The sequence below is a fragment of the Scyliorhinus torazame genome, chromosome 14 (assembly GCF_047496885.1).
Source record: "Scyliorhinus torazame isolate Kashiwa2021f chromosome 14, sScyTor2.1, whole genome shotgun sequence".
Classification (NCBI taxonomy): Eukaryota; Metazoa; Chordata; class Chondrichthyes; order Carcharhiniformes; family Scyliorhinidae; genus Scyliorhinus; species Scyliorhinus torazame.
The window spans coordinates 73,270,014-73,283,786 of NC_092720.1; the positions used below are offsets into that span (position 1 = coordinate 73,270,014).

General features: G+C 46.6%; 1 protein-coding gene across 1 annotated transcript in view; it reads right to left on the reverse strand.

The window, feature by feature from the left end:
* Positions 1-13,773, reverse strand: part of LOC140389809 (ubiquitin carboxyl-terminal hydrolase 13-like) — a 194,329-nt gene that overhangs the window by 49,345 nt on the left and 131,211 nt on the right. Inside the window, exons 14-15 of the mRNA XM_072474348.1 lie at positions 2,336-2,424; positions 1,506-1,628 (exon numbers count right to left, since the gene is read on the reverse strand). Coding sequence (XP_072330449.1) covers positions 1,506-1,628; positions 2,336-2,424 — 212 coding nt within the window. The remainder of the gene's footprint in view (positions 1-1,505; positions 1,629-2,335; positions 2,425-13,773) is intronic.

Below are 13,773 nucleotides of genomic sequence, written 5' to 3' on the forward strand. Positions count from 1 at the left end.
CGAACAGCCAGAGAATTCCAGCCTAGATTAATTTGGGCCGAAGTAAATCTCATGACAGAGCCTGAATCAGGCTTACCCAGAATCTTGAAGAAACATACCATTGTCTTTAACAGTGAGCTGGGAGGATGAAGGATACCTCAGTAAAGCTAAAGATCAAGAAAGAAAGTCTGGCAAGATGCTTAAAGGCTAGGTAAGTGCTGTAAGCAATCAGACTGACGGTAGAGACAGAATTTGAACGGCTGGTCAGAACGGAAATATTTGAACCCGTTAATGTGAGTGATTTGGCTACGCCAATCATACCCATGATGAAAAAGGACAGACCTGTATGGATTTATGGTGATTTGAAAGTCTCTATTAATCTTGTACTGTGTGCAGAGCAGTACCCAGCCCTGATTGATGACCAATTCGCTGGGTTGGCTGGAGGCTAACAATTCAGTAAAATCAACCTCAATCAAGCATATCTTCAAAAGAATGTGGATCAGGATTCACAATCGTTTTAAAGATTGTGATTCACAAAGGGTTATTTCAATACAAAAGATTGCCAATTCGCATCACTTCAATGCCAGTGTTGTTCCAACGAGCTATGGACCAAATCTTAAAGCGGATTAGAAGGAGTCCAGTGTTGTGTGGATGAAGTCTTGGTGACTGGGAAGAATGACGAAGAACAACTCTGCAACATAGACGCCACACTCCAGGGATTAGAAGATTATGCGTTAAGAGTCCGAAAAGACAAATGTCAATTTTTTCAATCTTCAAGTGAATATCTGGGTCATGTCATCGACAACAAGGGACTGCATAAGTCGAATTGGAAAATCAAAGCCATTACCGAGGCACCCACACCTCAAAATGTCAACAAACTTCGATCTTTCTTCGGCTTACTAAATTATTACGGAAGATTTGTCCCTGGTGATTATTCTAAAACCCTTGCACAATCTATTGTGTCAAAGTGAAAATGGAGGGATCAATGTGAGAGAGAGAGAGCGCATTCATGCAAACCAAAGAGACACTTTAATTTCAGTGTCAGCTTTCTTAGCCTTAAATGATCAAGATCATTATACTTTTTGTTGATACTTCTGGCATAGTTCCACATCTGGTTGTGAATCGTCTGTAGCCTTTTCTGTATTCGTTAGTAGACTCTACTTAAAAACAGAACTCGTACCCATGGGTACAGTTTCATGGTACATTTAGTATTCATCCATTTTCTACCATACAGCTTCAAATATAGTTTTATCTCATGAAACCCATAAGGCTGTAAAAATTGCCCTTGGGATGAAGAATTTGTTGCAGTTTCAAACGTCGACTGCCAAGTCTCTTCTACATTACAAGAGTTAAAAAAAGCATTACATAATGTTGTAACAGTCAGTACTACACTTTGTTCTAGGTGGTATTAAACCTTGCTGTAAAAATGCATATTAATCTCTTTCACAAAAATGTGAACAAATTATTAAAAATGAGAAAAAGTTTACAATTAGAAGAAATAAAGACGTTATTATAGAATGGATTACCTTTGTGTTGATTAGGCATAACGATGGGAGGGGAAATATCAGGAAGTTCTTCCTCTCCAGGCTGTAAACCAGTTGCTCTTAAGTGGGAGACATCTAGCAGATCTGGCATATCTATGGAGACATCTGAAGCACAATGCAGAGAGCTACTGTAGAGGCGTGGTATATATTATGGGATAAATGATTTGAAAGAATCAATCATGCTTTTCAAGTTCAAGAGAACTGAACAGCAACAACTAAGAATAGTTGGTGATTAAAACTAGAATATTCACTTTTTTCCCTTAACGAATTCCTAGTAGCAACAAGGGAAAGGCAGCACAGTTATGAGTGGCTATCGCTGTTGTTAAATAATATTCTAAATAGATGTAAAAAGGACTATTTTCCTGATTCCTTACTATGCATTTTATGTACAGGTGCCAGAGTCACCGAACACATCTATGTAAATGTGATCACAGGTGAATACAATCTTAACTTACCATGCTTTAAATTAGTATCAATAATGACAACCATAAAATTACCAGCTTACCCCTTTCGAAAGGAAAATTGCTGTCCTTACCTGATCTGGCCCATGTGTGACTCCAGACCCATAGCATTGTGATTGACTCTGAAATGGCTCTGCAAGCCACTCTCCGCCATGGCAGGGAGATAGTGAAAGCAATTGTAATTTTATTTTCTTATAACAGAAATCACCGAACTTAGTACAAGCCAAGACTAAAACTAGGATCTTGCAGTATCACAACATGCATTCATCCACTTAGCTATCAGGGCAGTTCCACAGTGGTATTATTTACAGAACAAAATGAATATCTTCATAAAAATGGAACTGAGCTTACCTAGTTTCTTTGGTACCCAGTCTACACCAAAGGTAAATTTCTTTACTTGAATAACCAAATATTCAGGAAATGAAGCAAAGTGGATTGTTCTGTAAATTAAAAAATAAAGATTTAAATTTCCCAGCTGATGCCCCCACCGGCATTTTTGACTGGTTCAGGAGACACGGTGGGTCAGGACCTCACATTAAAAGTGACTTCACGTTCATTATTTTAAATGCCTGTCTCAGTTTTAAATTTCCTGGCATCTGAGATCTTCAGCAAAGTGGGGATTCCCCTGAAGCCTGTGTGAAATACGCCAGGTTGGTCAGTTTGTGAAACTTGGGGGAAGGCAATTGTGTAGTTGGGAACCTTTTCTTTTTTTTAATATAAATATTTTTATTAAGGTATTTGAAAATTTTTATAGAACAAAGAACAAAGAAAAGTACAGCACAGGAACAGGCCCTTCAGCCCTCCAAGCCTGCGCCAACCATGCTGCCCGTCCAAACCACAATCTTCTGCACTTCCGGGGTCCATATCCCTCTATTCCCATCCTATTCATGTATATGTCAAGATGCCCCTTAAACATCACTATCGTCCCTGCTTCCACCACCTCCTCCGGAGCAACTTCCAGGCACCCACTACCCTCTGTGTAAAAAAACCTGCCTCGTACATCTCCTCTAAACTTTGCCCCTCGCACCTTAAACCTATGCCCCCTAGTAATTGACCCCTCTACCCTGGGAAAAAGTCTCTGACTATCCACTCTGTCTATGCCCCTCATAATTTTGTAGACCTCTATCAGGTCACCCCTCAACCTCCTTCGTTCCAGTGAGAACAAACCAAGTTTATTCAACCTCTCCTCATAGCTAATGCCCTCCATACCAGGCAACATTCTGGCAAATCTCTTCTGCACCCTCTCTAAAGCCTCCGCATCCTTCTGGTAGTGTGGCGACCAGAATTGAACACTATACTCCATGTGTGGCCCAACTAAGGTTCTATACAGCTGCAACATGACTTGCCAATTTTTATACTCAATGCCCCGGCCAATGAAGGCAAGCATGCCGTATGCCTTCTTGACCACCTTCTCCACCTGTGTTGCCCCTTTCAGTGACCTGTGGACCTGTACACCAAGATCTCTCTGACTGTCAATACTCTTGAGGGTTCTACAATTCACTGTATATTCCCTACCTGTATTAGACCTTCCAAAATGCATTACCTCACATTTGTCCGGATTAAACTCCATCTGCCATCTCGCCGCCCAAGTCTCCAAATGATCTAAATCCTTCTGTATCCTCTGACAGTCTTCATCGTATCCGCAATTCCACCAACCTTTGTGTCGTCCGCAAACGTTCTAATCAGACCAGTTACATTTTCCTCCAAATCATTTATATATACTACGAACAGCAAAGATCCCAGCACTGATCCCACAGGGAACACCACTAGTCACAGCCCTCCAATCAGAAAAGCACCCTTCCACTGCCTTCTATGACCTAGCCAGTTCTGTATCCATCTTGCCAGCTCACCCCTGATCCCGTGTGACTTCACCTTTTGTACAAATCTGCCATGAGGAACCTTGTCAAAGGCCTTACTGAAGGCCATATAGACAACATCTACTGCCCTACCTGCATCAATCATCTTTGTGACCTCCTCGAAAAACTCTATCAAAAGTTAGTGAGACACGACCTCCCCTTCACAAAACCATGCTGCCTCTCGCTAATACGACCCCTTGCTTCCAAATGGGAGTAGATCCTGTCTCGAAGAATTCTCTCCAGTTATTTCGCTACCACTGACGTAAGGCTCACCGACCTGTAGTTCCCTGGATTATCCTTGCTAGCCTTTTTAGACAAAGGAACAACATTGGCTATTCTCCAGTCCTCCTGGACATCACCTGAAGACAGTGAAGATCCAGAGATTTCTGTCAAGGCCTCAGAAATTTCCTCTTTTGCCTCCTTCAGTATTCTCTGGTAGATCCCATCAGGCCCTGGGGACTTAGCCACCTTATTTTTCAAGACGCTCAACACCTCGTCTTTTTGGATCTCAATGTGACCCAGGCTATCTACACACCCTTCTCCAGGCTCAACATCCACCAATTCCTTCTCTTTGGTGAATACTGATGCAAAGTATTCATTTAGTACCTCGCCCATTTCTTCTGGCTCCACATAGATTCCCTCCCCTGTCCTTCAGTGGGCCAACCCTTTCCCTGGCTACCCTCTTGCTTTTTATGTACATGTAAAAAGCCTTGGGATTTTCCTTAACCCTATTTGCCAATGACTTTTCGTGACCCCTTTTAGCCCTCCTGACCTCTTGCTTAAGTTCCTTCCTACTTTTAACGTAAAACATAGAACATAGAAAATACAGCACAGAACAGGCCCTTCGGCCCACGATGTTGTGCCGAACCTTTGTCCTAGATTAATCATAAATTATCATTGAATTTACAGTGCAGAAGGAGGCCATTCGGCCCATTGAGTCTGCACCGGCTCTTGGAAAGAGCACCCTACCCAAAGTCAACACCTCCACCCAACACTAAGGGCAATTTTGGACACTAAGGGCAATTTATCATGGCCAATCCACCTAACCTGCACATCTTTGGACTGTGGGAGGAAACCGGAGCACCCGGAGGAAACCCACGCAGACACGGGGAGGATGTGCGGACTCCGCACAGACAGTGACCCAAGCCGGAATCGAACCTGGGACCCTGGAGCTGTGAAGCAATTATGTTATCCACAATGCTACCGTGCTGCCCTTAAGAACAAATAAATCTACACTATATCATTTTACCGTAATCCATGTACCTATCCAATAGCTGCTTGAAGGTCCTTAATGTTTCCGACTCAACTACTTCCACAGGCAGTGCATTCCATGCCCCCACTACTCTCTGGGTAAAGAACCTACCTCTGACATCCCCCCTATATCTTCCACCATTCACCTTAAAATTATGTCCCCTTGTAATGGTTTGTTCCACCCGGGGAAAAAGTCTCTGACTGTCTACTCTATCTATTCCCCTGATCACCTTATAAACCTCTATCAAGTCGCCCCTCATCATTCTCCGTTCTAATGAGAAAAGGCCTAGCACCCTCAACCTTTCCTCGTAAGACCTACTCTCCATTCCAGGCAACATCCTAGTAAATCTCCTTCGCACCTTTTCCAAAGCTTCCACGTCCTTCCTAAAATGAGGCGACCAGAACTGTACACAGTACTCCAAACGCGGCCTTACCAAAGTTTTGTACAGCTGCATCATCACCTCATGGCTCTTAAATTCAATCCCTCTGTTAATGAACGCTAGCACACCATAGGCCTTCTTCACAGCTCTATCCACTTAAGTGGCAACTTTCAAAGATGTATGAACATAGACCCCAAGATCTCTCTGCTCCTCCACATTGCCAAGAACGCTACCGTTAACCCTGTATTCCGCATTCATATTTGTCCTTCCAAAATGGACAACCTCACACTTTTCATGGTTAAACTCCATCTTCCACTTCTGAGCCCAGCTCTGCATCCTATCTATGTCTCTTTGCAGCCGACAACAGCCCTCCTCACTATCCACAACTCCACCAATCTTTGTATCGTCTGCAAATTTACTGACCCACCCTTCAACTCCCTCATCCAAGTCATTAATGAAAATCACAAACAGCAGAGGACCCAGAACTGATCCCTGCGGTACGCCACTGGTAACTGGGATCCAGGCTGAATATTTGCCATCCACCACCACTCTCTGACTTCTATCGGTTAGCCAGTTCGTTATCCAACTGGCCAAATTTCCCACTATCCCATGCCTCCTTACTTTCTGCAGAAGCCTACCATGGGGAACCTAATCAAATGCCTTACTAAAATCCATGTACACTACAGCCACTACTTTACCTTCATCCACATGCTTGGTCACCTCCTCAAAGAATTCAATAAGACTTGTAAGGCAAGACCTACCCCTCACAAATCCGTGCTGACTATCCCTAATCAAGCAGTGTCTTTCCAGATGCTCAGAAATCCTATCCTTCAATACTCTTTCCATGACTTTGCCTACCACCGAAGTAAGACTAACTGGCCTGTAATTCCCAGGGTTATCCCTAGTCCCTTCTTTGAACAGGGGCACGACATTCACCACTCTCCAATCCCCTGATACCACCCCTGTTGACAGTGAGGACGAAAAGATCATTGCCAACGGCTCTGCAATTTCATCTCTTGCTTCCCATAGAATCCTTGGAAATATCCCGTCAGGCCCGGGGGACTTGTCTATCCTCAAGTTTTTCAAAATGCCAAACACATCTTACTTCCTAACAAGGATTTCCTCGAGCTTACCAGTCTGTTTCACACTGTCCTCTCCAACAATATGGCCCCTCCCAGTTGTAAATACAGAAGAAAAGTACTCGTTCAAGACCTCTCCTTTCTCTTCAGACTCAATACACAATCTCCCGCTACTGTCCTTGATCGGACCTACCCTCGCTCTAATCATTCTCATATTTCTCACATATGTGTAAAAGGCCTTGGGGTTTTCCTTGATCCTACCCGCCAAAGATTGTTCATGCCATCTCTTCGCTCTCCTAATCCCTTTCTTCAGTTCCCTCCTGGCTATCTTGTATCCCTCCAACGCCCTGTCTGAACCTTGTTTCCTCAGCCTTACATAAGTCTCCTTTTTCCTCTTAACAAGACATTCAACCTCTCTTGTCAACTATGGTTCCCTCACTCGACCATCTCTTCCCTACCTGACAGGGACATATATATCAAGGACACGTAGTACCTGTTCCTTGAACAATTTCCACATTTCACTTGTGATCTTCCCTGACAACCTATGTTCCCAACGTATGCACTTCAATTCTTGTCTGACAACATTGTATTTACCCTTCCCCCAATTGTAAACCTTGCCCTGTTGCACACACCTATCCCTCTCCATTACTAAAGTGAAAGTCACAGAATTGTGGTCACTATCTCCAAAATGCTCCCCCACTAACAAATCTATAATTTGCCCTGGTCCATTACCAAGTACCAAATCCAATATTGCCCCTCCTCTGGTCGGACAATCTACATACTGTGTTAGAAAGGCTTCCTGGACACACTGCACAAACACCACCCCATCCAAACTATTTGATCTAAAGAGTTTCCACTCAATGTTTGGGAAGTTAAAGTTACCCATGACTACTACCCTGTGACTTCTGCACCTTTCCAAAATCTGTTTCCCAATCTGTTCCTCCACATCTCTGCTAGTATTGGGGGGCCTATAGAAAACTCCTAACAAGGTGACTGCTCCTTTCCTATTTCTGACTTCAACCCATACTACCTCAGTAGGCTGATACTCCTCAAACTGCCTTTCTGCAGCTGTTATACTATCCCTAATTAACAATGTCACCCCCCCCCCCCCCACCTCTTTTACCACCCTCCCTAATCTTATTGAAACATCTATAACCAGGGACCTCCAACAACCATTTCTGCCCCTCTTTTATCCAAGTTTCCGTGATGGCCACCACATCGTAGTCCCAAGTACCGATCCATGCCTTAAGTTCACCCACCTTATTCCTGATGCTTCTTGCGTTGAAGTATACACACTTCAACCCATCTCCGTGCCTGCAAGTACTCTCCTTTGTCAGTGTTCCCTGCCCCACTGCCTCATTGCACGCTTTGGCGTCCTGAATATCGGCTACCTTAGATGCTGGACTACAAATCCGGTTCTACAAATCCTTATATTCTTATATTCCACACAGGCTTTGTCTGTCCCCAGCCTTCTAGCCCTGACAAATGCCTCCTTTTACTTTTTGAAGAGGCCTACAATATCCCTCATTATCCAAGGATCATGAAATGTGCTGATGTGTTAAGTGAGTTGGTTCAACGTTGACTGCAACTGGATGCAGTGAAACTAGAAACAGGCTTCCGACACAGGAGATGGTCCAACTGTTTTATTGAACTTGCTGATTGCTGTACATAATCTGCTGTGGGTTGACACTCTATTAGTCTAACTGATAACCTCCTACTGGCTTGACCAGACTAGCTCTCTACCACATGGAGATGGTGCTCACTGGCTTGTGCACTCTTAACTATCTCAGTAGCTGTGTCCTGTGAGAGAGAGAGAGAGAGTCTTAGTGCCCTGTGTGCTTTATAGTGGTGGTGTCCTGTCTGGTGATTGGTTGTCTGTGTCATGTGTGTTCATTGGTTATCCTGTGTGTTAATCACTGCCCATCTGCATCTCATTATATACATGAGTGGATATTATGACATTTGCCATATTTATCCTTCTTCCTCACAGGAACATGCCGGTCCTGAATTCCTTTCAACTGACATTTGAAAGCCTCAGGCATGTCAGATGTTGATTTACCCTCAAACATCCGCCCCCAATCTATGTTCTTCAGTTCCCACCTAATATTGTTATAATTAGCCTTCCCCCAATCTAGCACATTCATAGAACATAGAACAGTACAGCACAGAACAGGCCCTTCGGCCCTCGATGTTGTGCCTAGCTTTGTCCGAAACCAAGATCAAGCTATCCCACTCCCTGTCATTGTGCTGTGCTCCATGTGCCTATCCAATAACCGCTTGAAAGTTTCAAAAGTGTCCGACTCCACTATCACAGCAGGCAGTCCATTCCACACCCTAACCATTCTCTGAGTAAAGTATTAGCTCGTGTGGAGGAAAGACAAAAAAAAAAATTGAATGAAACAAGATCCCCACTTCTGATCACTGTCCAATAATCCCTGACTGAAATGTACCCACAGGATACCTTAGAATCCTTCCTTTTAATTTCCATTTGTTCCTATTTCTTTGGTTTTATTTCATTATTTTTAGTCCGTGGACACATTCAGAATGTGCCTGTAAGCAGTGGACTTAAGCTGAGGCAGCCTGCTAGTCAGGACAGTGTGTTCCAGGATTTGTTTTTGGAAAGGAGAAAACAGAATCATCAGTGCCGGACCACTCTTATCCTTGTCCACCAGCACTTTAAAACTTACTGAATTGTGGTCACTGTTCCCGAAATGCTCCCCTACTGAATCCTCTACCACCTGTCCGGGCTCATCCCCAATACCAGGTCCAGTACAGCCCCTTCCCTAGTTGGACTATCTACATATTGTTTCAAGAAGCCCTCCTGGATGCTCCTTCCACACTCTGCCCCGTCCAAGCCCCTAGAACCAAGTGATAATAACAAAAACAATGACATAAACATGGTATAATAAACATTACCATCCCAACCCAATTTTCACACACCCCAACCATAAAACAACAATCCGGCCCTCTCCCCCCTCCCCACCCCTTGGAATACTGCTTCTGCTGTCATTTTAATTTTCCGCAAGAAAGTCGACGAATGGTTGCCCCCTCCGGGTGAACCCGACCATTGACTCTCTTAAGGCGAACTTTATCTTCTCGAGACTGAGAAACCCAGCCATGTTACTAACCCAGGTCTCCACACTCGGGGGCTTCGAGTCCCTCCACATTAGCAAGATCCGTCTCCGGGCTACCAGGAAGGCAAAGGCCAAAACGTCAGCCTATTCGGCCCCTGAACTCCCGGCTCTTCCGACACTCCAAAGGTCGCTACCTCCGGACTCAGCACCACCCGTGTTTTTAGTACCGTGGACATTGCCTTAGCAACACCCTGCCAAAACCCTCAAGCTTCGGGCATGCCCAAAACATGTGGACAAGATTTGTTGGGCTTCACGCGCACCTCGCACATCTATCCTGTACCCCGAACAACTTGCTCATCCTAGTCACTGTCATGTGTGCCCGGTGGACTACCTTAAATTGTACCAGGCTAAGCCTGGCGCATGATGAGGAGGTATTAACCCTGCTTAGGGCACCTGCCAATAGACCCGCCTCTATCTCTCCTCCTAGCTCGTCCTCCCACTTGCCCTTAAGCTCCTCCACCGGCGTTTCCTGCGCCTCCGAAAGCTCCTGGTAATTATCTGAAACCTTCCCCTCTCCCACCCAGGTACTGGAGATTACTCTATCCCGTATCCCCCGTGGCAGCAGCAGCAGAAAGACCGGAACCTGTTTTCTCAGCAAGTCTCACACCTGCAAATACCTAAACTCGTTCCCTGCTGGCAATTCAAATTTATCCTCCAAGGCTTTCAAGCTGGGAAGCTCCCATCTATAAATAGATCCTCCATCCTTCTGATTCCTGCCCTTGGCCATCGCCGTAACCCACCATCTAGCCTACCCGGTACAAACCGATGATTATTATAAATCGGGGTCCAAACCGATGCTCCCTCCACTCTCTTCTATCTCCTCCATTGCCCCCAGATTCTCAGAGCCGCCACCACCACCGGACGTGTAGAGTATCGGGCCGGCGAGAACGGAAGAGGTGTCGTTATCAGTGCTCCCAAACTGATGTCTTTGCATGACGCCGCCTCCATCCACTCCTACGCCAACTCCTCCCCCACTACCCACTTCCTGATCATGGCTATATTAGCCGCCCAGTAGTAATTGCAGAGGTTCGGCAGCGCCAACCTGCGCTCCAGCAACACTTTCTTCACTCGCGGGGTTTTACCCGCCCACACAAAGCCCAAAATAATCTTATTCACCCGCTTGAAAAAGGCCTTCGGTATGAAGATGGGGAGGCACTGAAAGACAAACAGAAATCTGGGGAGGACCGTCATTTTCACGGTCTGTACTCTCCCTGCCAGTGATAACGGGAGCATGTCCCATCTCTTAAAGTCCCCTTCCATTTGCTCTACCAGCCGGGATAGGTTTAACTTGTGCAGTACCTCCCATTCCCAGGCCACCTGGATTCCCAGATACCGAAAGCTCTTTCCTACCATTCTAAGCGGCAGCTCTCCCAGTCTCTTCTTCTGTCCTCTTGCCTGGATCGCAAACATCTCGCTTTTCCCCATGTTCAACTTATACCCTGAAAAATTGCCAAGGATTCGCATTACTTACCCCAACCCCTCCAACGGGTCTGAAATATACAATAGCAGGATCCCCCCCACCCCCACTGATCCAGCCCTTTCCAGTTCCTAGAGGCTCTTAATGCCATGGCCAATGGCTCTATGGCCAGAGCAAACAGTAATGGGACAGGGGGCACCCTTGCCTCGTCCCTCGGTGTAGTTTAAAATACGCCAACCTCAGCCGGTTCGTACGCACACTCGCTACTGGTGCCCGATAGAGCAACCGCACCCAGTCAATAAAGCCTTCATCAAACCCAAACCTTCCTAGCGCCTCCCACAGGTAATTCCATGCCACCCGATCAAAAGCCTTCTCCGCATCCATCGCTACCACCACCTCCACCTCCTCTCCTTCTGAGGGCATCATAATAACATTCAAAAGCCTTCGAACATTGGCCTTGAGTTGCCTGCCCTTTACAAACCTGTCTGGTCGTCCCCTATCACCCCCGGGACACAGTCCTCTATCCTTGTGGCCAGTATCTTAGCCAGCAGTTTGGCGTCCACATTCAGTAGAGAAATTGGCCTGAATGACCTGCATTGCTCCGGATCCTTCTCCCGTTTCAGGATCAATGAAATCAAGGCTTGCAACATTGTTGGGGGGGGGGGGGGGGGGGGGGGGGGGGGGAGGACTCCCTTCTCTCTTGATTCATTAAATGTCCTCACCAGCAGTGGGCACAATATCTCTGAAAACTTCTTATAGAATTCTACCGGATAGCCGTCAGGCTCCGGGGCCTTGCCCGACTGCATGCCCTCCAACCCCTCGATTATTTCCTCAATCTCAATTGGGGCTCCCAGCCCTTCCACCAGATACTCATTTACCCTTGGAAACCTCAACTGATCCAAAAACAGCCTCATCCCCTCCACCCCAGCTGGGGGTTCCGACTCATTTAGTTTACTATAAAAGTCCTTAAACCACCTCGTTCACCCCCGCTGGGTCCAGGACAGTATTCCCGTCTCTACTCTTTACTTTACCTATCTCCCTGGTCGCCTCCCTTTTCCTGAGCTGGTGCTTGCCTTTTCCCCATACTCATAAATCGCCGCCCTTGCCTTCCTCAACTGTTCCACTGCATTCCCTGTGGACAACAGCCCAAACTCCGCCTGAAACCACCGCCGCTCCCTCAGCGTCCGGGGCCTCCGAGTATCTCCTGTCCACCTGGAGTATCTCCTCAACTAACCTATCCCTCTCAGCCCATTACGCCTTTTCTCTGTGGGCCCGTATCAAGATTAATTCCCCTCTGACCACTGCCTTCAGAGCTTCCCAAACCGTCGCTGCAGAGACCTCCCCCGTATCATTTGTTTCCAGGTAGTTCTGGATGGACTTGTTAACCCACCCACAGATCGCTTTGTCCGCTAGCAACCCCACATCCAGTCTCCACAGCGGGCGTTGCCCTCTCTCTACACTAACTCGTAGATCCACCCAGTGTGGGGCATGATCCGAAACTGCGATTGCCGAGTACTCAGTATTCACCACCCCCGGTATTAGAGCCCTGCTCAGAACAAAGAAGGTGATGCGAGAGTATACCTTGTGGACATGTGAGAAAAAAGAAAACTCGTTCAGCCTTGGCCGTGCAATCCTCCATGGGTCTACTCCCCCCATCTGTTCCATAAACCCCTTCAATTCCTTTGCCGCGGCCGGCCTCCTCCCTGTCCTGGATTTTGACCGGTCCAATTCCGGATCAATGACTGTGTTACCTTTAGCCATCCAAACAGCCCCTTATTACACATAGCACTACTTGTACGTATACAGCATAGCACAACAATTCGCCACCACAGTACTCTCCAAGGCTACAGTGTCTTTTAGCTCGCCTCCAGCCTCTTTTCTTTAATAAAAGTCCATACTTCGTCTGGTGTTTCGAAGTAGAAATCCTGTTCCTCATGTGTGACCCACAGACGGGCTGGGTACAACATCCCCTTCTTAAAGAGGGCCGTTTTTGCCCGATTAAACCCAGCTGGCCTCTTGGCCAAATCTGCACCCAGGTCTTGACAAATGCGCAGCTCACAATTCTCCCATTTGCTGCTCTGTTCCTTCTTGGCCCACCGAAGAACGTGTTCCTTGTCCAGGAATCGGTGCAAATGTACCACCATCGCCCTCGGCGGCTCGTTCGCTTGGGGCTTCTTCGCGAGGGCTCTGTGCCCTTCCAGGGGCCAAGGGAGCACCTCAGCCCCCATCAACTTCTCCAGCACGTCCGTCACATAAGCCCTCGCATCCGATCCCTCACTGCCTTCAGGGAGGCCGACAATTCGAAGATTCTGCCTCCTGGACCTGTTCTCCAGGTCCTCCAGCTTCTCCTGCATTCTTCTCTGGCGGTCGTTCATCAACTCCACCTTGGTCTCCAGCACGGTTATGTATTCCTCGTGCTCGGACACCTTTTTCTCCACCTCTTGGATCGTTCTTCCGTGGGTGTATTGATTCTGCACAACTTGATCAATCGAAGCCTTAATGGGGTCCAGCGTGTCCTTCTTCAGCTTGGCGAACCAATCTTCAAAAAACTTCACCAGGTGCTCCATCGACCCCTGTGCCGTCTCGCCATGGCCCTTGCTCTCCACCAAGCTTCCCCGCGTTACTGTCTCTGCTCGCGTCTTTCTTATAGGACTCGGTCTTCTCACACGGCC